This window comes from Chiloscyllium punctatum, chromosome 12 (genome assembly GCF_047496795.1).
Source record: "Chiloscyllium punctatum isolate Juve2018m chromosome 12, sChiPun1.3, whole genome shotgun sequence".
In the NCBI taxonomy this organism is placed as follows: Eukaryota; Metazoa; Chordata; class Chondrichthyes; order Orectolobiformes; family Hemiscylliidae; genus Chiloscyllium; species Chiloscyllium punctatum.
Window position 1 is genome coordinate 36,776,089 of NC_092750.1, and position 24,057 is coordinate 36,800,145.

General features: G+C 39.7%; 1 protein-coding gene across 3 annotated transcripts in view; it reads right to left on the reverse strand.

Moving 5' to 3' along the window:
* Positions 1-24,057, reverse strand: part of dennd6a (DENN/MADD domain containing 6A) — a 107,548-nt gene that overhangs the window by 43,651 nt on the left and 39,840 nt on the right. For all 3 annotated transcript variants that reach the window (XM_072582382.1, XM_072582381.1, XM_072582380.1), the window contains 4 exons: positions 22,348-22,460; positions 17,270-17,350; positions 3,810-3,915; positions 114-193 (listed from right to left, as the gene is read on the reverse strand). In XM_072582382.1, the coding sequence (XP_072438483.1) occupies positions 114-193; positions 3,810-3,915; positions 17,270-17,350; positions 22,348-22,460 (380 nt within the window). The remainder of the gene's footprint in view (positions 1-113; positions 194-3,809; positions 3,916-17,269; positions 17,351-22,347; positions 22,461-24,057) is intronic.

Consider the following 24,057-nt stretch of genomic DNA (forward strand, 5'->3'; position numbering starts at 1 on the left):
ATTATACTTTGCTATGATATTTACATGGGCTCTGATGGGAAGGTATTTACATGGTGAAATTATATTTAACATTTGTGCAACTCATTTCACTACAATGACTTTAAAAATTGTACCTTTATAACGATCCCCATTGTGGGAAGATTTAGTGCCTTGCCAGGGATTGGTGCAGGCCAACAATCTATATCATTACAGGCTGGGAAAAAAATTAAGATCTGATTGATTATTTGAATAAAAAGAAAAAAATTCTGTCAAGAATTACATGTGAACACTAATATCTCAAGACAAATTAATCTACTTATGTATTAGAACAGATTCCAATATATTCGTTTTTATGCTTAAGCACTAGTTGTAAAAATAGAATGTTTCAGCCAAACCAGTTGTCAAATACAGTGCTGCAATCAATCATAATTGGCTAGTTGAACTAAACTGGGAAACCCTGCAGCAGTCCAGAGGAGTGAGACTTGGATGAATCAGCATACCATGCAGCCATATGACAATATACAATGAAACCTTCTGATCTTAGATATTTGTTTAAGTGATTACTATTGATTAAATGCTTCCTTACATGGTTGAAGGAAAGTTAATCAGACTGCTCACTATTCTGCATCTCAGAGACTGGTTACAGAGATGAGACAGAGTTTTGGAGTTGATTAGCAGAGAAAATAATGAGATTTAGATTCTGCTTTTATGTTGCCGTCTGGTCATTGGTTCTCACAGCATATGTTTCCGAGGATTAGCAATGCAAATTTGACTGATTTACTTTTAGACAAATAGCAAGGAACATCTAAATGTCCACTAGTTTTACTGGTCCTAATAATACACAAATAATCACGGTAACAAATTTTAGTAACTAGCAGCCATACTTTCAACTGCTCAGGCCTTAAGCTCTGGAATTACTGCTGTCAAATCTCTAACACTCTAGCTTTCTCTCCTCTTGTAGGAAATTCCTTAAAACCTCAGTCTTTAACCAAAACTTTACTCACCCTGTCCTAATATTGTCTTACGTACTTTAGTACTGAATTTTGTTTGATAATGCTCCAGTAAAATATTTTGGGTTGTTATTTGTAGTAAAGAGGCAAGTTTTGCCAATGAAGTCAAAATCATCCCAAGGAACTTTTCCATTATCTTTGCTGCAACATTACTGCTCTATTTTGACTTAAATACCAAAAAATATTTTCTTGATGAGTTTCCCTTATATTATGAACCTCCATCGATACTGATTACATTTAAAAAATCTTTCAGTCTGAAGACGTTTACTGCAATAAACAAAATAAAAACAATACTGACTAATCACATTCAGTAGGTAACTTATACTTTTAAAGACTACAGAAACATTTTATATTTAACTTTAAAAATAACCAAAAAGTTTCCTTCCATGGCTGTACTTCACTCTGACACCTAGATGCATACTTCATTGTCCAGGTACCACTCAAGATTGCTTGTTTCCTTTTTCATTTAACAAGATAACTTCTGTTCCTTGAAGTGATTTCAAGGGTAAGATTTATCATGGGGACCAATCTCTTTAGCCATCTGCAGGCAAATATTCTGGCCTTATTTAAATCCTCACAAATGTGGTCTCTTCAACTTGAGCACAAGCTCCCACCCACATTCAAAGTGGAGAACAATAAATACGGTCTGCCTCTATCTCTTTGCATTGTCTCTCAGATGGTTACAAACTGTCCTGTTTGTAAAGTTCATGGATAATTTAATACAAATTCCATAGGATGGTACTCCTTTGCCCATTTCCATGGCCATGTTAATCACATGGGCCTTGCTGATTTGGTAATAGTCACCCAATTCTATTCTTTTTGTCATTTATATAAATGATTTGGATGGTAATATAGGAGGTATGGTTAGTGAGTTTGCAGATAACACAAAATTGGTGGTGTAGTGGACCGTAAAGAAGGTTGCCTCAGAGTACAATGGGACTTTGATCAGATGGGCCAAGGAGGGGCAAATAGAATTCAGTTTAGATAAATCTGAGTTGCTGCATTTTGGTAGGAAAAATCAGCACAGGACTTATACACCGAAATGATAAGGTCCTGGGGCTTGCTGCAAACAAAAGATCACAGTTCCTTGAAAGTGGAGTCGCAGTTGGTGAAGAAGGCATTTGGTACTCTTGCCTTTATTGGTCAGTGCATTGAGTATAGCAGTTGGGAAATCATATTGCAGCTATACAGGACATTGGTTAGGCCACTTTTGGAATATTGCAGGCAATTCTGGACTCCCTGCGATTGGAAAAACGTTCTTAAACTTGAAAGGGTTCAGAAAAGATTTAAAAACAAAGAACAAATCAGACAGGAACAGGCCCTTCAGCCCTCCAAGCCTGCACTGTCATATTTTGCTCTTCCATACTAAAACTGTCTTCATTTACAGGATCCATATCCCTCTATTCCCTTCCTATTCTTATATTTGTCCAGCTGCTTCTCAAATGGTGCTATTGTCTACTTCCACCACCTCCTCTGGCACTTTTTGTGTCAAAACCTTGCCTCACACATCTCTTTTAAACTCCCCAATCACACCCCTCCACCCCCGCATCTTGAACCTGTATCCCCTCGTAATTGACCCGTCCACCATGGGAAAAAGTCTCATACATTCCACTCTGTCTATACCATTCATAATTATTATAAATTTCTATCAGGTCACCTCTGAACCTCCTGCGTTCCAGAGAAAACAACCCATACAACATCCTGGTAAACCTTTTCTGTACCCTCTCCAAGACATTCACATCCTTGTGGTAATGTGGTGACCAGAACTGCACGCAATTTACAAGATTATTGCAAGGATTGGAGTGTTTGAGCTACAGGGAGTTACTAAATAGATTGGGGCTATTTTCCATGGAGCATCGGAGGCTGAGGGGTGACCTTATAGATGTTTATAATATCATGACGGGCATGTATAGGGTGAGTAGTTAAGACTTTTTCACCAGGTACGGAAGTCCAAAACTAGAGGGCATAGGTTTAAGGTGAGCAGGGAAAGATTTAAAAAAGAGACCTAAGAGGCAACTTTTTCACAAAAGGTGGTGAGTGTGCAATGAACTGCGAGAGGAAGTGGTGGAGGCTGGTACAATTACAACATTTAAAAGGCATCTGGATGGGTATATGAACAGGAAGGGTTTGGAAGGATATGGACCCAATGCTGGCAAGGACAACTAGACTGATTTAGGATATCTGGTCTTCATGGATGAGTTGCACCGAAAGGATCTGTTTCTGTGCTGTACGGCTCTATGACTCTGTTCTATCTTGGAATTGCACAGACTGTGTAAGAGTTTTGGGAATGACATTACTAAAACACAGCTGTGAAACCTGGAGCCAAGCCGTTCATCCAAAGTCAGAGATATCCTGTTATTGTTTATTGGTGCAAATATCTGATATCTTTGTGGTAAAACAATCTGGGCCTCCCTGTCTCCATAGTTACCATGCTACTTAGGATTGTTGTCAAGCTGGATTGTGTCACATGACCCCCCCCCTTACTACTCCCTATCACCTTAAATTGAAATGTCGAAAGCAAAGTGTGAAACAAATACACAATGTAGGTAATTTAAGAGAGGTTGCTGCAGATGGTCAAAGTAAATGCAGCAATATGACTCAGTGAATCCACTCTCCCAAAACCCAAAATATAAAATTAAACTCCTGTGGATGCTGGAAATCTGAAATAAAAACGTAAAATGCTACAGAAACTCAACGGGTTTTAAGTACAATATGACTCTAAGAGAGATATTCTGCCAGATCTACGAAGATTATACAGCATTCACTGTTTTTATTTCCCAAAGCCCATGCTGTATTATAAAAGTAGTTTAAGATACTCACCTGCTTCTAGACAAGGCTCGCTTTTGTCAAAATACTCTGGTGCAATCAACTTCAGCAGGAAATGGAAAAAGTTAACATAGGGGAGTTTACTGAGCAGCACCAGAGACTGTAAGAAAGGGGAGAAAAAATACTTAATAGAATTACATATAAAAGTAAACAAAGAACTGTGGATGCTGGAGATCTGAAACAAAAATGAAATTGCAAGAGAAACTCAGCAGGTCTGGCAACATCTATGGGGAGGAAACAGAGTTAACATTTCAAGTCTGGGAGAATCTTCAGTAGGCTTGATAAGGCTCAAATCACATTTGGAGTGCTGTGCAGAGTTGTGGGCCTTGCATCTCACGATGGATGTACTGGCCCTGGAGTGTGTTCAGAGGAGGTTCATGAGAATGATCCCATGAATGAAAAGCTTAACATATGAGCAACGTTTGAGGATTCTGGGTTTATACTCAATGGAGTTTAGAAGGATGGAGTGGGGCGGGGGGTTGGAATCTAACTGAAACAAACAGAATACTGAATTGCCTGGACAGAATACATGTTGGGAAGATATTTCCATTGATAGGAAGGACAAGGACCAGAGAGCACAGCGTTAGAGTAAAGGGAAGACCTTTTAGAATGGAGATAAGAAGAGTGGTGAATCTATGGAATTCATTGCCACAGAAGGTTGTGGAGGCCATGTCATTGAGTATATTTAAGACTGAGAAAGGTAGGTTCTTGAGTATCAAGAGGATCATGGGTTGCAGGGAGAAAGCAGAAGAATAAGGGTTGTGAAACTTAACAGTTATGATTGAATGGTGGAGCAGACTCTATGAGCTGAATGGCCTAACTTTTGCTTCAACATCTTACTGTCTTATAGAAGACAAACCACAATCCATATCTTGGAAAACAAAGAAAAACTTGATGGAAAAGTTGCTTGTTATTGAAGGGTCAAATACTGTATAAAGACCAGGTAATATATACATGAAAGACTGAACAAAATGTTATATGCTTTGCTTGATGAAGTCCGATTTCTCCAAATGTGCTGATTCTTCTATAAAAAGTCAAAACACTATATTTCAGATTTCCAGCATTCATAAACAGCAAAATGCTGGAAATACGCAGCTGAGCAACTTGCTTTATGCTGTTCTGTAACCAGCCACTAGGGGGTAAGAAAGTGAAATAGATTGAACCATGGAGTAAACAAGAAGTGACCTTTGAAAAAAACAAAACACTAGATTTCTGCTTTATCAAAACAATGCAATGGGTCCTTAAGCATTTTTTTTGCAAACAAAGGTACATTTAAATGCAATAAAACAGGATAGGTTTTGGTATAACAATAAGATAGTTGTTAAACATGGTGATATAGGCAACTTTAAAACATTCACATGACACTCTTTAATATACTATACCTAATCTTAATGGAAGTATAGACATTGAAAAGAGAAAGCATTGCTAAAATAAAACAAAATACAGCATGTATACTTAATAAACTATTAATAAAAGAAACCGGAAGAATTCTCTGCAATATTAGAAATCAAACACCAAACTAGTTTTGTAACTTTCTGACTTGACTCAGCCTGCATGAGTTTACCGTGAGAAACTTCCATACATGCCAAATATGAAAAAAGTTGACTTCACTAGCAACAGAGATTGACAATATGAATGGTTTCATCCAGCAGCTCTACATTACATTAGCTCTGCAGAAGGAAATGTAGTCCTCAATTTCACTCCCATTTTTGGTATTTGGCAACATGACAATTCTTCAAACCAGAAGTCAGATATGTTGCTGCATGCCTCTATGCATGAGAAGCTATTCTCTAATTTCATCACTATTCTTACTAAGACTACACATACAATATGACATTTTCCCAAGCCTCTGCCGCAGGGGATTGAAGTAACTAATTTTGTTGAAGCAGAACTGCACTTCTACATTTTAATCTGTACAAAAGGAGAAAAAACAATTGAACGATCTTTAATTTGCTGTTAAATTATACTTGTTCAGGCTTACCTTGAATCATCCAATATGACTATACCACATGATAAATTCACTAAATTTCTAGGTTAATCAAGAGTTTCAGTCGAGTGTTATTTTCATTGCCTTGCGATGATCATAGTTTGTTATTAGCATTGCAATATGTTTTTCTATTGTGCCAGATTCATGCTAGAATTGTTAAACTCATAAAACATGGACCTGTGCAACCAATAGTAACTGAGATCAACTTTCTACTTCACCTGAAGTCAGTTGATAGAGATCTGTCCCTCAAATCTTGCATCATAAATGCAATATAAAAGCTTTTTTTTAAAAAAAATGATGAGCAAAGGGAGGAGGACAGACAAAGGAAGCATATGGTGAGGTCAGTGCAGGACGGAGAGAGACAGAAAGAAACTGACACAGCAGTGAACCTGCACAGTTACTGCCTTTGCTGTTTGATTCATGTATCACTGGACATTGGAGTGTGTCTGGGAAAAATAACAAACAGTGAAGTTCACAACTAATCTTGGAGGAACCTGTTTGGGAGAGGTCACAGCACAGAAACAGAAATGAACATTTAGGCATGGCCTTTCAGTAAATCTGCAGTAGTGAGTGGAGTGGGTTCTTTCTTGATTATATGTTTTATTAAGATATGTCTGTTGATTGAACTTAAAATATAAGCCATAAGTATTAATTTAACCTGGAGCAGTGTTTTGTAGAGGAATAAGACAGTGCTATTTTCTAGGTCTATAGATTGTGAAGGAACAAAAATGGCCTTCTGTAAAGTGATATGCTCTTCTTGTTGGATGTGAAAGTTTAGGAAGAGTTTACAGATTATTGAGGATTATATCTTCAATAAGTGCCGTTGTTGCGAATCCTATCAGATCGAATGGATCAGTTGGAGAGACAGATAGAGGCAATGAGGAATTTATAAGAGCAACGGGACATGATGGATGGCAGTTATAGGAAGGGAGAAAAGTCGCAGATACAGTCACATAGATGGGTTAACTCCAGGAAAGGTAAGAGAGGTAGACAGCTAGTGGAGGAGTCTTTTGTGGATATACCCATTTCAAACAGGTATGCTGTTTTGGAAAATGTAGGGGGTGATGGACTCTCAGAGGAACGTAGCACAAACAGCCAAGTTTCTGGTATCGAGACTGGCTCTAATGCAACGAGGGGTACGTCGGGTTCCAAGAGATCAATTGTGTTGGGGGATTCTAGTCTGAGGTACAAACAGACATTTCTGTCGCCAGCAGCAAAAAAATCAGAATGGTGTGTTGATTCCCTGGGCCAGGACCAAGGATGTCTCAGAGAGGGTGCAGAATGTTCTCACGGGGGAGAGGGGCCAACAAGAGGTCATTGTCCACATTGGAACCAATGACATAGGAAGGGAAAAGGCTGAGATTCTGAAGGGAGATTATAGAGTGTTGGGTCGGAATTTAAAAAAAAAGGAGGTCCTCGAGAGTAGTAATATCTGGATTGCTCCCAGTGCTATGAGCTAGTGAGGGCAGAAATAGGAGGATTGAGCAGATGAATGCATGGCTGAGGAGCTGGTGTATGGGAGAAGGATTCACATTTTTGGATCATTGGGGTAGAAGTGACCTGTACAAGAAGGACAGATTGCACTTAAATTGGAAGGGGACTAATATACTGGCAAGGAGATTTGCTAGAGCTGCTCGGGAGGATTTAAAATAGTAAGGTGGGGGTGGGACAGGGGTGGTGGAACCCAGGGAGATACTGAGGAAAGAGATCAATCTGAGACTAGTACAGTTGAGAGCAAAAGCGATTCACTCAGGTCAGGCAGGGACAAAGTAGAGAACAAGTTAGGACTGATAAATTAAACTGCATTTATTTCAATGCAAGAGGCTTAACAGAGAAGGCAGTTGGACTCAGGGCATGGTTAGGAACATGGGACTGCAATATCATAGCTATTACAAAAACAGGATCAGAGATGGACAGGACCAGCAGCTTAATGTTCAAGGATACAAATGCTACAAGAAGAACAGAAAGGGAGGCAAGAGAGGAGGGGGAGTAGTGTTTTTGATAAGGGATAGCATTACAGCTGTACTGAGGGAGGATATTCCTGGAAATACATCCAGGGAAGTTATTGGGGTGGAACTGAGAAATAAGAAAGGGATGATCACCTTACTGGGATTGTATTATAGACCCACCAATAGTAGAAGGAAATGGAGAAACAAATTTGTAAGGAGATTTCACTTATCTGTAAGAATAATAGGGTGGTTATGGTAGAGGATTTTAACTTTCCAAACATAGATTGGGACTGCCAGTGTTAAAGTTTTAGAGGGAGAGGAATTTGTTAAGTGTGTACAAGAAAATTTTCTGATTCAGTATGTGGCTGTACCTACGAGAGAAGGTGCAAAGATTGACCGACTCTTGGGAAATAAGGCAGGGCAGGTGACTGAGGTGTCAGTGGGGGAAGCAATTTGGGGCTAGCGACCATAATTCTATTCGTTTTAAAATAGTGATGGAAAAGGATAGACCAGATCTAAAAGTTGAAGTTCTAAAATTGGAGGAAGGCTAATTTTGACGATATTAGGCAAGAACTTTCAAAAGCTGACTGGGGGCAAATGTTTGCAGGTAAAGGGACGGCTGGAAAATGGGAAGCCTTCAGAAATGAGATAACAAGAATCCAGAGAAAGTATATTCCTGTCAGGGTGAAAGGGAAGGCTGGTAGGTATAGGGGATGCTGGATGACTAAAGAAATGGAAGATTTGGTTAATGAAAAGAAGGAAGCATATGTAAGGTATAGACAGGAGAGATCGAGTGAATCCTTAGAAGAGTATAAAGGCAGTAGGAGTATTCCTAAGAGGGAAATCAGGGCAGCAAAAAGGGGACATGAAATAGATAGTTTTGGCAAATAGAGTTAAGGAGAATCCAAAGGGTTTTTACAAATACATTAAGGACAAAAGGGTAATTAGGGAGAGAATAGGGCCCTTCACACATCAGCAAGGCAGCCTTTGTGCAGAGCTGCAGAAAATGGGGGAGATACTAAATGAGTATTTTGCATCAGTATTTACTGTGCAAAAGGACATGGAAGGTATAAAGTGTAGAGAAATTGATAGTGACATCCAGAAAAATGTCCATAGTACAGAGGAGGAAGTGCTGGAGGTCTTGAAATGCATAAAAGTGGATAAATCCCCGAGAACTCTATGGGAAGCTAGGGAAGTGATTGCTGGGCCTCTTACTGAAACATTTGTATCATCGATAGTCACAGGTGAGGTACTGGAAGACTGGAGGTTGGCTAATGTGGTGCCACGGTTTAAGAAAGATAGTGAGGACAAGCCAGGGAACTATAGACCAGTGAGCCTGGTAGTGGGCAGGTTGTTGGAGGGAATCCTGAGGGACAGGATGTACATGTATTTGGAAAGACAAGGACTGATTAGGGATAGTCAACACGTTTCACAAACTTGATTGAGTTTTTTGAAGAAGTAACAAAGAGGACTGATGGGGGCAGAGCAGTAGATGCGATCTATATGGACTTCAGTAAGGCGTTCGACAAGGTTCCCCATGGGAGATTGATTAGCAAGGTTGGATCTCATGGAATACAGGGAGAACTAGCCATTTCGATACAGATTCTGGATTAGTGGTGCTGGAAGAGCACAGCAGTTCAGGCAGCATCCAAGGAGCTTCAAAATCGATGTTTCGGGCAAAAGCCCTTCATGAGACAGAACTTGCTCAAAAGGTAGAAGACAGAGGGGGGTGCTGGTGGAGGGTTTTTTTTTCAGACTAGAGGCCTGTGACCAATGGAGTGCACAAGGATTGATGCTGGGTGCTCTACTTTTCGACATTTACATAAATGATTTGGATGTGAGCATAAGAGGTATAGTTAGTAAATTGCAGATGACACCAAAATTGGAGGTGTAGTGGACAGTGAAGAAGGTTACCTCCGATTACAACAGGATCTTGACCAGATGGGCCATTGGACTGAGAAGTGGCAGATGGAGTTTAATTCAGATAAATGCAAGGTGCTGCATTTTGGGAAAGCAAATCTTAGCAGGACGTATATACTTGATGCTAAGGTCCTAGGGAGTGTTGCTGAATAAAAGACGTTGGAGTGCATGTTCATAGCTCCTTGAAAGTGGAGTCGCAGTAGATAGGATAGCGAAGGCGGCGTTTGGTATGCTTTCCTTTATTGGTCAGAGTATTGAGTACAGGAGTTGGGAGGTCATGTTGCAGTTGTGCAGGACATTGGTTAGGCCACTGTTGGAATATGGCACGCAATTCTGGTCTCCTTCATATCAGAAAGATGTTGTGAAACTTGAAAGGGTTCAGAAAGGATATTGCCAGGGTTGGAGGATTTGAGCTATAGGGACAGGCTGAACAGGCTTGGGCTGATTTCCCTGGAGGGTCGGAGGCTGAGGGATGACCTCAAAGGTTTACAAAATCATGAGGGGCATGGATAGGGTAAGTAGACAAAGTCTTTTCCCAGGTGTGGAGGAGTCCAGAACTAGAAGGCATAGGTTTAAGGTGAGAGAGGCAAGATATAAAAGAGCAGAAGGGGAAACATTTTCATGCAGAGGATGGTGCGTGTATGGAATGAGTTGCCAGAGGAAGTGGTGGAGGCTAGTACAATTGCAACATTTAAAAAGGCATTTGGATGGTTATATGAATAAGAGGGGTTTGGAGGGATATGGGCCGGGTGCTGGCAGATGGGACTAGATTGGGTTGGGATATCTTGTCGGCATGGACGGGTTGGACCGAATTGTCTATTTCTAAGTTGTACATTTATATGACTCTATGAGCTGGATTTCACATAGTTATTGATTGCTTAATATAATATCAACAGTCACCATATAAAGTCATTCAGGCCCTTCAGCCCAATTCATCTATGTCGACCAGGTTTCCTAAACTAGTCCCACTTGCCTGCATTTGGCCCATATCCAGCTAAATCCTTCTGATCTACGTACCTCTCCAAATGTTATTTTAAATATTGTAATTGTACCAGTCTCCACCATTTCCTCTGGCAGCTCATTCCATACACGCATAATCTTCTGTGTGGAAGGTTGCCCTCAGGCCCCTTTTATATCTTGCTCCTCTCACCTTAAACCCATGCCCTCTATGTTTGGACTCCCGTACTGGGGAAAAAGACCTTGACTATTCACTCTATCCATGCCCCTCATGATTTTACAAGCCTTAATAAAGGTCATTGCTGAACCTCCTATCCTCCAGGGGAAAAAAAAATCCCAGTCTATCCATCCTCTCCTTTTAATTCAAACCTTCCAGTCTCTGTAACATGCTTGTAAATCATTTTTGCACTCTTCCCAGTTTAATGACTTTTTTTTATAGCAGGGCAACCAGAACTGTACGCAGTACTCCAAATGTAGCCTTATCAACATCTTTTACAGCTGTAACATCATGTCCCAATTCCTGTACTCAAGCTCTGACTAATGATGGTAAGTGTACCAAACATCTTGTTCACCAGCCTGTCTACCTGTCATGCCACTTCAAGGAACTATGAATCTGCACCTTTCGGTCCCCTGTTTGATAATACTCCCCAGGATCCCATCATTAACTGTGCAATTCACAGCCTGGTTTGCCTTACCAGAATGTAACATCTCGTATTTATCAGAATTAAACATCATCTATCATTCCTCAGCCCAACAGCCTGGTTTATTAAGATCCAGTTGTACCTCTTACACTACCTTCTTCACTGTCCACTATCTCACCAATCTTGGTGTCATCTGCAAACTTATTTATCATGCTTCCTATATTCTCTTCCAAATTGTTTATTTAAATTATAACAGTGAATCCAGCACTAATCCTTGCAGCATACTGCTGGTCAGAGGCCTTCAGTCTGAACAATGACCCTCTATCACCATTCTCTCTCTCCTACTATCAGCCAATGTTGTTTCCAACTAGCTCGCTCTCCCTGGACCCCATGCGATCTCCCCTTACTAACTAGTCTGCCATGCAGAAACTTGTCAAAGGCCTTGCTAAAGTCCATATAGACAATGTCTACCATTCTACTTCCATCTATTTTCTTGGCCACCTCTTCAAAAAACTCAAATCAAGCTTGAAAGACAATTTCCCATGCACTCAGCCATGCTGACTATCCCTAATCATTCCTGCCTTTCCAAATGCAATGGTTAACCATTACGTTTCCTTTCACCATTTTACCTCATAATCTAGAAATGAAAATGCGTGAAAGAAATGAAATTCCATGGATGCACTGTGCTCAAAGTTAAAACACACAGTAATCCTCATGTATATTAATGATCAGGATGCTGCCTGATCTGTTGGCTGTACTATTTTCCGTGTTTCTCTTTAGACGTCCAGCATCTATGTTATTTCCATTTCTAGCTAATATAATTGTGACTTTCTAAAATTTACATTTTAAAATGTTGAAAATAAGAATTCACACTAGGATGCTCCTCCTCATGTTATCATACTCTGAAAGCACCACAAGAAATTATGAATGAAAAATTGTCCAGACATTTTTTCCTGAGAACTCACAGAATAAAGATTAGATTAGATTCTCTACAGTGTGTAAACAGGCCCTTCTGCCCAACAAGTCCACACCGACCCTCTGAAGAGTAACCCACCCAGACCCATTTCCCTCTAATGCACCTAAGACTATGGCAATTTAGAATAGCCAATTCACCTGACCTGCACATGTTTGGACTGTGGGAGGAAACCAGAGCACCGGAGGAAACCCACACAGACACGGGGAGAATGTGTAAACTCCACACAGCCAGTTGCCAGAGGTGGGAATTGAACCTGGATCCCTGGTGCTGTGAGGCAGCAGTGCTAACCAATGAGCCACCGTGCTGTCCCGAAACAAAACTGAACGTGTGTCCCAACAGTATCACATTCCAGTACAATTCAGTACATGCCTCAAAAGTGAAAACTCATGTGAAGCATAAGGTAAAAAGAAACCGTCTAATGCTACAAAAACATTATTAGAAGGAATTTTATCAACCGTACGCTTTAAATTCAAGCTGTTTCATTTATCTCCCACCAAATAAATTACCCTTGGATACAGATTTTATTTGTGACACAAGAATGAAAAATAAGGGGCAGTATTTTGACAGAAAATCAATTCCTAAAATATAGATAATTCTATTAAATGATCACAGTACGAAGTCTATTTTCCCAAATACAAAAGATAGAAAGAAAATCAAAATTTGGTACTTTAACCAAGTATACAAAATGGAGTATAAATACTACTTAAAATTTTGACCTGGCAATGGATTAATTTGCAACCAAACACTCAAGTAGCATTTCATTTTTAATATTTTGAAACTAGGAGAAAATGAGGACTACAGATGCTGAAAAGTCAGAGTCGAAAAGGATAGCACTGCAAAACCACATCGTCAGGTAGCAACCAAGGGGTAGGAAACTTGACGTTTCAGGCATAAGCCCTTTGTCAGGAATGTGGAGGGGGATGGGAGATAAATAGAGGGTGGGGGTGGGCCTGGGGAAGGTAGGTGGGAGGCGATAGGTGAATGCAGGTGGGGGGGTAATTGTGATAGGTTGGTGGGGTGGGTGGAGTGGATAGGTGAGAAGGAAGAAGGACAGGTAGGACAGGTCAAGAGGGCGGTGTCAAATTGAATGGCTGGATCTGGGATGAGGTGGGGGTGGGGAGATTTGGAAACTCGTGAAGGTCGATGTTAATGCTGTGTGGTTGAAAGGCCCAAGGCGGAAGATGAGGCATTCTCAGTCCAGTTGGCAGGAGGAGGAATGCCTCATCTTCCACTTTGAGGCTGTTCAACTACCCCGTATCAACAGCGACTTCACTCGTTTCCAAATCTCCCCATGCTCTACCTCATCCCAGAACCAACCCTCCAACTCGACACTGCCCTCTTGACCTGTCCATTTTCCTTCCCACAGCCCCACTTCCCTGCTTATCTTTAATCCCCCTTTCCCCTCCATATTCCTGTTGAAAGGCTTATGCCCAAAATGTCAATTCTCCTACTCCTTGGAAGCTGCTTCTCCTACTGTGCTTTTCCAGCTCCACCCTTTTCAACTTTAATATTTTGAATCCAACTTATTCTAATTTGTTATTTTATCTTCAGAATTTTAATCATAAAATGAGTAGGAGGACTATCGTTTTAACACTGACTATTTGTAACATCAGGAAGTGGCTTTTTAGCAAATAAATATATTAGCTGTGTTTACTGTAATCTTTGGTATTAAAAATTTAAAAATACTCTGAGTAAAGTATTTAAGAAAACATTTATTACCCAATGTGAACCCAAAACCTTTGGATTTAGAATTCCATGACCCACAAATTGAGTTACCGGTGCTTTGTCCCTACAATACTGGAGAGCTTGGATTTGGTCTTTTGAGTATCCCTTCTCTTCACAGCACCATTGTCATCTATGACTGTAGCCATTTCACCTTTTGCATGCTCCCATGCAACAATTCCTGCTGTTCCCCATTTGACTCAGCTATATCAAGTAAAACCTGATTGTATGTCCTACTAACCTTGCTGGAATTAATAATACTCAGACAACACTGAGCACTAGAAATACATATTAATTTAATAGCACAGTCAAACTAATTCGATTTCTTGCACTCTAGGTTCCCTCTCAAAGGATGATCTGAAACAAGTATAATTTATAACTGCTTTTTTCAGCCACAATCAACACTATGCCAGGATTGGTGTTCAGTTTCTATGATTTATACATTTTTGTGGGCAAAACTTTCCTGAAATAAATAATCAATCCACTGATAAATTTAGAATTAAACTTTATTAGGATAGAAACATCCAGTTAGAGGAATAAAGAAATTTAACAATGCAATGATAAATTTAATGCTAATCATTACTTACAAAATATAGACTTTTAAACTTGTATCTAGAAATGTACAGTAAATCAAACATTTTAGAATGGTTAAATATGCAATAGTATTCAGGTAAATCAGCTATTAGATGGTGGCATACTTCTCTGCTTGTATCATTTTGAGAAAATTCTGAAAAAACATATTTTTGTCCTCAAATATCAAATCTATTTTAACCAATACGCAAAATCAATCATTTTGTCTGATTTAATATCACAATCTCTCTTAGATTTGCCATGGACAGGTGTACGAAGTGAACCCTTTGAATTTCTGTCTTGTATACTAACAAATATTCAGGAATTAAGTTTTAATTTGGGTGGGTTACTTTATTCTTTTTTAAAAATATTAATTCATGGGGTATTGGTATCGCCGGCTGGGATAGCATTATTGCTCATCTCGAATTGCTCTGGAGCAGGTGGTGAGCTCCTTCCTAAACTGTTAGATGGGATGGCAATCAAGCAAGCTGCTTAGTTTTGGATACTCTCTGGTTTCTTGAGTTCATTAGAGCAGCAAATTATGAAGTATAGATACACGCAGTATTGTTCGGTTGGGAATTCAAGGATTTGTCCAAATGACAGTGTGGGAATGCTGATATATTTCAAAGTCAAAATGGCATGTGGCTTGTAGTAGTATTTACAGATGGTAGCATCCTCACATATCTGTTGCCCTTGTCCTTCTCAGTGGTAAAGGCATGAATTTTGAGGGTGCTGTCTAAGGAGCCTTGGTGAGGTGCTGCAGTACATCTTGTAAATGGTGTCACTGAGCATTTGCAGTGGAGGGAGTTAATGTTAATTTTTTAGATGGGGTGTCAGTCAAGCAAGCAACTTTGTTTTGGGTGCTGTCATGCTTCCTGAGTGTCAATGGAGCTTCACTCATTGAAGCAAATGAAGAGTATTCCATTACATTCCCTTCTTGTGCCTTGAAAATAGTGGACAAGCTTTGAGGCAGTCAGGAGAGGAGTTACTTGTCATAGAATTCCAAGCCTCTGATCTGCTTGTGCAGGCTCAGTATTTATTTGCTGGTTTTGTTCAGTGTCTGGTAACCCAGAATGTTGACAGTTGGGGATTCAGCAATGATAATGCCACTGAATGTTAAGAAGCATCTGGATTGTTAGAGTTGGCCATCAACTGGCACTTGTATGGTGTGAATTTTGCATCATACTCATCAGCCCAAACCTGGAGTTTGTTTGATAGTTGGAGATCAGATTTGAACAGTTAATTTGAACAACTGGAAAACAAATTGAACATTTTTTCATCTAATCTCAATGAGCTGGCAATATGCTAAACCAAAAATTCGAAATGTGACCTTACTAAGATTGGATGTAAAAATGAGGACTACTTTTACCTACCAAAACTACAAAGGGTTTCCCTTGTCCTTGCCTTCCATCCCACAAATCTATTTATGCAACAGATAATTAAATGTGCCATTGAGCTCCCTTGAGCATGATACCTCCAAAATACACATCTTTTATCCTTCCCTTCAACAACATTCCCTTCTGTAATATCCTGGTCCAATCCTCCAGTCAACTACTCAGATCCCCACCTCACCAGGGTGACCAATCTCTAGGCAAGAATCACAAAGTGACTTTTGGAATGGGGACAAACCTGTGCTGTCTGAAGAAAAGGTTGGTGAAGACAGCAAAGTGCATGTGGAAATGTATATTACACACGTGCACAATTTGAACATCGCAAATACAAGAGTGTGTTGTGGCCTCAATCAATCATGGAGATAGGGAAAGCAACCTAAATACAGGACCGTTCCTAAAATTCATGACAATTACTCATCCTGCATGATGCCTACCCATGAGAACACAAGATAGCTGGAAAAACTGAACACAGGATATAACATCCATCCTTTTTGGCCTCTTCCTATTCATTTGTCCAAACATACCATGATGTGGAGGTGCCGGTGTTAGACTGATTGAACAAGGTCAAAAATCACACATCAGGTTATAGTCCAACAGGTACATTCAAAAACGCTCGCTTTCTGAGTGCTGCTCCCAATGGACTATACCCTAACACTGTATGATTTTTGACCTTGACTATTAAGTGAAGCAACAGTTTGCTTGTGTTTCCTACTACTTACGATGGGTTCTGATACAAATTGACAAGATGAAATGCAAACTATGTCATTCCATTCAGTTTGCAAAGTGTGACCTTGCGCTTAAAATAACCGGTCATTTTAATTTTACACTCAACTCCTGCTTTTCATCTGTATATTCTCAGCTTCTCATACAACTCTAGTGAAGTACAATTGAGGTTTAATGAACAGCACTTAATCTTTGGAGGAGACACCTTATAGCTTTCAGGAACCATTGAGAGAATTCAACAATTTCATGTTTTAGCCTCTGACCTCATGCTTTTTCCAAACTGTTAATGATGGTTTGTTTTGCTTCTTTTGCAGATCTTTTGTTTTTTTTTAAAACTTGTCCCAGTACATCTCCTTTGTCTGCACCAACACAACTTTGACATTTAATCTCTTCTGCCTGGTGTTCTCACACTACTACCATCTCCCTTCTCCTTTTGATACACTTCTTTAAAATCTGCTAAATTCAACATTGTCCAGGTCTGGAGAAATTCATTGACTTGAAACATTAGGTGTAGCTGGACTTGTTGAGATTTTCCAGCATTTTCAGTTTAAATTTACATACAATTCAGGTAATCTTTTATGAACTTAACAAGCAGCACAAATTGAAGGAAACATTTACCTTTTGAAAGTAGCCTCTTTTTAAGGTTTTGTCACGAACTTGTCTGAAATAAACATAACCATAGTAATGGGCAGAATCTTTCTGTTAAAACAAAAAGAAAGAAAATCTGATTTAACAAGATAAAGAAACTTTTGAAAAATGTTAATTTTTATTCTTAGACATAATCAATTTATTTCTCATCTTCCTTTCCCCCTCCTTCATTAACATGCCACTCAGATCTTCAATCTGTAGGGTCAAACAAGTAGACTTTTACTGATGCAGACCCAGGGCAACCTTCTTTGCTCCCCTTCCTGAGAGAAGCAATTTCCTTTAACAGTAAATATCAAGAAAAATGGTGCAATCCACAGAGAAACACAGCAGTGCTGCCAGATGGATCTCTCAACCTTTGACTTATGCCAAATCAAATAATTTGTAGAAAATTGCATTTGTGATTAAACACATACAAGGATGCAAGAACTAGGAGAAGTAGGCTACTCAAATTTCAAGTCCATTCAACCATTCATAAGGTTATGGATGATCTTCTACTTCAACACTACTGTTCATGTGCAGAAAACTATTACTCTCAGTCTTGAACATACTCAACAACTGGGTCTGCACAGCCCACTAGGGAGGGAATTTCAAAGATTTATCACACTGAGTGAAGAAATTCCTCCTCTTTCAGTCCTAAATAGCCTACCACTAACTCTTAGATCATGCTTCCTGACTTGATACTCTGTAGCCAAAGGAAACCTGCTTACTACACCCATGGTCAAACCCTACAACTTATTATACAAAGCTCCAGCGAACATAGACCCAGACTATTTATTCTTTTCTCATAGGACATTTCCTCCATCCCAGGAAATAGTCTGGTGAACCTTCGTTACACTCCTCGTATGGCAAGTAAGTCTTTCCTTAGCCAAGGAGACCAAAGCCGCATGCAAGTCTTCAAGTATGATCTTACCAACACTCTAAATAATTGATAGTATTATTCCTAAGTCTAAATTCCTAAGACTTGGAATAAAGGCCAACCTACCATCTGCCTTTTGATTGCTTTATGCACTTGTATCTGTGTATATCACTGAAAAAGATAAACTTGAAACACTCCCAAGAATTCCCAAGAGTAGATAAACCATTAAATGACTACTCGACAGTGGAAATTATGCACTCCCTCCCCCCACCCCCCCATACACCGTGGAAAGAAAAAGAACTTTTTAAAAAAATAATCAACATACATAAAAATTGCAGTAATATCCTTTACAGTGACAATCCTCAATCACCTTCAGGAGTTTCATGTCTCGTCTATTTGATCACTATGTAGTACAGGCCAAAGAACCTTAGATAATACATATGAATTTATTTGACTTTCTCTTCAGTTTACTATTCCAAATATGATGGCATAGATCATATTCAACATATTTAGCAAATGTGGTGCAACTACAGGTTCAATATTTCAGTGTTCTTTTCAGGTTTCTCTTATTTTTAAGTGATATGTTTCACAAGTGATGCAATTTGGATTGGGTGGGTGGGGAGGCAATCAAAACAGAGGTCTACTCCAATAAATTGCAGGAGGACATGAATAAACTTGCAGAATTGGCAACTAATTGACAAGTGAATCTGGATAACTGCAAGGCAATAGATTTTTGCAAGAGCTGAAAAATGTGTTGCTGGATTTTTGCAAGTCAACCAGCCAGATGTAGGTCTCGGTGGGACACAGGAATTAAGGGTCCTTGAAGTACAAATACACCAATCACTAAACATTATACTACAGGTTAGCAGGGCATAGAAACAAGCAAACCAAGCACTAGATTTTATTTGCAAAGCACAAAAATTGAAAAATAGTAAAACTTATTTTAAACATGCATTAAATCTGGGTTATTTTGTAAAAAGGATATCGAGGCATGGAAGAGATGCACAAGAGATTTACAAATATGTCAATGGCATATATACCATGAAAGCATTCACAGGCTGAGTCTCTTTTCTTTCAAGACAAGGCTAAGAGATGATCTAATAGAGGTCTGTAACATTATTAGATTTGATCAGAATGGATGCAAAGAGATCTGACAAAATTTTAAGGGGGCCTGAGTGACATGGGCCAAGGCAGGATGTGGGACAAAATTGGGCAACAAGTGTAGTGTGGGCCACCTCAAAGTCAGGAACAACTTGCACAATCTTTTAAGATTTTCACAAGCAGCATGGTGAGATGCAAGATGCCAAGTGATGTGGATGAATGCTCATTAAAAGATCTGTTAATAGCATAACTCACCTCATTAAAATTCAACCTCCCTTCTTAACAATATCACTAAACAAACTAGATGTTGGGAAAACGAGATAAGGAAACCACAACGATCACCTGGTGGGTTCAGTTCTGTTGTCCCCTCTGTTAGGAACCGGGACACCAACAGCTTAAGACGACATGTTCTATGGGCACAGTGGAATGACCTATCCACAGACATTAGCATTAGACATTTACCAGTCTCCAAGAACACTTATGACACATCTCTGATCCACTTATAGGACTCTTCTGAACTTCAGATTGCAGCAGAGATTACTGTATTGCTGCTGCAAGGATAGTGCAACCAGCTCACGGACTGGACCAGGCTACATCTCTGGGCTCACTATCATAAGCACTCATGCATTCTAAGCCTACAGAATGATGCTCACAGAATTCCTGCCTTGCATTGCCTTGTCTTATCTTATCATTTTGCACTTTGTCCTCTAGCCTGAAATACCAGTTTCATATTATTGTTACCTGGTCTTGCACTTAGTGTAGAGGCAAATCCTGCAGTAAATCAGGAAACTTGTGATAGTTGTCAGCAGGTCTCAATCAAGTCAAGGAGGCAGTCTTTGCACAGGTCGGTCACTCCAGTAACAACGTAAGTCTGTTCAGGTAGGTCAGAGTCAGGAGCCTCATAAGGGGCGAGGAATTGAATGTTGAGCAGCACACCATCCTTCTTGCCTCCTTATTTTGGCTGGTTTCCTCATGGAATTAAAGAGAGGCAGGTATTTCGGGAGATGAAAGTCAATGGCACAATGATTATTTTTGGAGCGCGGTGGGGTCTCCCAAGCAACTGAATCAGTACTGCACACGGCATTCAGGGTTAATGATGATGGGGGTTGTGAGGGTCGGTTAGGACGAGTGAGGGAGATGCTGCGTGCAATGTTGAGATTAGTGGAGCATGAGCTTTGGTGGGAAGTGGGTTCAGTAGAGGAGATAGTGAGAGTGAGAGATATCAGAAAAAAGATAGTGGCACTTAGACTGGCAAAGATGAGAAGGGGTGGGGGAAGGGGAGAGAAGTTCAGTTTGTGCACCAATACATTCAGCAGGGCTGGACAACCTTGTCTGCAAAGTGAAATGCTGATTCCCCACGGACTGCCATATCGAGGGCAAATGTCAACCATGCAGCACTGCTCCAGACTGACAATGCACAATGGCCTTTTAAAAAATGCTGCGGGCATAAAGGATGCCAATGAATTCTGGTATTTCTGTTGCACATCAAGTTATTCTGGAAACAGCACATGGTAAGCTGGAGCAGAAATCGGATGAGAGAAATGCCATAGGAATGGGGTAGGTAATGAATCAAGCAAATTTGTCAAGATCGAGCGAGAAAGCTTAGGCTGACTGGTGGGAAACTCAAAATCTCGACACAATGCTTCCCAACTAAAAAAAGGTAAGATTCTCCACAAAACACTATTTTGTGGAGAAGAACATAACTGGAGGCCATCAATATAAGATAGTCACCAAGAAATCCAACAGGAAATTCAAAATAAACCTCTTTACTCAAAAACTGGTGAATATATGGAACTTGTTACCATTAGATGAGGTTGGAGCAAATGCATTTAAAGGGAAGCTACACAACCATTTAAAAGAGATGTGATTACAGAGTTCCAATGTTGGATTTAGATGAGGAAAAATATGTGAGGAGGCTCAAACAGAACATAAACATTGACATGAACGGTTTCAGTAGAATGACTTGTTTCTGTGTTATATATCTTATAGAATCCTATTAAGAACAATTTGTTTAAACGCAGAAAGAAATCTGATTCTAAGTGACATCATCTATAAAGCAAAGCTCATGAGATTCAAATCAGTGAAGTCACATTATATGGAAACATAGTTTATACAGAATGTATAACTTGGTATTTTCCAGACTTCTTCCCACTGTGACCCCACAGCCATTGCTGTTAGAGCTTGTGCATCAAAACATTTCAGCTTAAGATATCACTTCGGGTTCTGACTCTGGCTTCGAGAGGTTCTTATATGAAAGCTATGTAAAGATTTTCAGAGAAGAAAAATGGATGTGAAGGATCAGCTAAAGAATTTACAAAGATAATCAAAATCACGTTGAAAAGGATGACTTACCAGTTGGGAAGTGCAATAATACAGCAGGAAGGTTTAATGAAGAAGCCCCAGAAAGGATACCTGTGTCTTTCCTACTAATGATGGAATGTAAGGAGAGGGGCATTACAAAGAATGCCACAATCAGAGAAGGAAAGACATTTGTCTGAATGCAAGGCTATCAAAGGATTTGTGTATGAGCATAGCAAAGTTAAATTCATTGGGTTCTGTGGAAAGCATAAAGAGCAATAAAGCCATATCAATCAGTGTAGAACCTACATCTAATCCTTTCTGTTCTGTTTTGAGAAATATAGTTCAGAAAGCTGCTAAACTGGGCATTGGAGAAGTCTTGTCTACTGATTACAAAAATAGAAATACAGACTGTTAGCAGTTTTGACTCCAGAGGAAGAACAGAACCTATAAAGTTTGGTACTTTCCAATTCAACCATCCATTTTGGGAAACATCCAATTTATATTTTCTGCCTTTCCAAAAGAAAACTTAGGAAATCCTTGAAATGGACTTGTGCAAGTCAATAAGCAATGTACTATCAGGCACACCAGTAGGTCAAGTGTCATTAGGACTATTCTATTACTTTGGCTCAGGTTTTGCTGGGTTTTAACTTCAGTCAAATTTGCAAGAAAGCATGCATGTTTATTTATTATTGATAATGTTGTACTAGTTATAAGTGTTACGTATTTCTAAAATAATGAGTAAACTAAAATTTTACAATTGTGCAATATGGTGATTAGAAACATTTCTAACCTTCAAATAAACAGGAGCATCTCTGTCATATTGGTCCAACAGGCAATCAAGCGAGTTCCTTCTATTGGATGACTGCCGAATTCTGAAACAAAATTGTGTGTCTCCGAGGCAACCTATTAAACAAATGAAAACAAAATTCTGATATGTTGGCTTGTTTACAATTTCTACATGAATTTTTAAAATCCTTTTTATAGTCATATTTGTACTGACACTTTACAAGTTAACTAGTTACCCCTCCACTGTCCCTAAATTCTATCCAAGCAATGACAATATTCCGGTGTTCTGCTGGGTATACACACCCACGTTTTCATACGAAGCATTGGAGTTGATTAAATGAATTGAATATTTTCTAATCAACACTGGCATACTCAGAACAAACTTCTACTTCTGTTGTTGATTAAGCATAACAACTTTATGAAATAAAATCATCTCCAATTTGTTTCTTTGTCATGGCTGATGATCAGGTTCTATTATTTCAAATATAATCAAGAATTGCTTGATAGCACCACTGCTAATTGAGCTAGTTGGGTACAGAGGGCATTGCTACTAGTCTGAGCTTATGACAACCGGTCAGAGAACTATCAAGAGGAAAAAATATGCTGGACTTTATCCTCAACAATCCGCCTACTGGACAGACATCTGTCTATGACAATATCAATAAGACGGACCACTTCACAGTCCTGTGGAGACCAAGTCCAACCTTCACATTGATAATACTTAACACTGTGTCATGTGCCACTGTCACCATGCTAAATGGAACAGATCTAGGAACTCAAGACTCAGAATCCAAGAGATGGTATGGGTCAACAAAATCAGCAGAACTGTACTCCAGTGCAATTTGCAAACTCATGGCCCAGCATATTACCACACTATCATTACCATCAAGCCAGGAGATCAACCTTGAGCATGCATGAAGGCATACCAGACCAATACTAGGTATACCCAAAATGAGGGTCAACCCAGTGAAGCCACCAAACAGTGCTACTTGTATTCCAAACAGCACAAGCAGCAACTGATAGCTACAGCTGAATGATCCCACAACCGATGGATCAGACAGAAGCTCTGCAGTCCTGTACATCCAGTTGTCAATGTTGGCAATTAAATAACACACAAAGAGAAAGCACCACAAATATCTCCATCCTTAATGATGGGGAACCCAGCATATCGGTGCAAAAGATAAGGCTGTAACATTCTCAATAATCAGTTAGAAGTGCCAAGATCAATCCAGGAGGTCACCAGCAGCCAACAGTTTGAGGTGTTCGATAATCTAAAGGCTATGGCCCAACAATGTTCCAACAATAGTATTTAAGATTTATGCTCCAGAACTTGTCACACCCCTAGCCAAGCTAGGGGTTAAAGCACTAGATTAGCCTGACTATTTGGACAGTTCTCCAGTGCCCTGTACAATACGCAGGGCAAGTCCAATCCGGCAAATTACACCCCATCAGTCTAATTTCAGTCAATAACAATGCTACTCAGCAAAACCTGCTTAATTGTAACCTGCCCTCGGACACCCAGCTTGAGTTCTGCCAGGGCCACTCAGCTCCTGACCTAAATACAACCTTGGTTCAAACACAGATAAAAGAGCTGAATTCTCGAGGTGGGGAGAGAGCGACAGTCCTTGACTTTAAGGTTGCATTTCACCAAATGATATCAAGGAGCCCTAGAAACACTGGAGCTGATGGGAATCTGAGAAAAACTCTCAGCTGG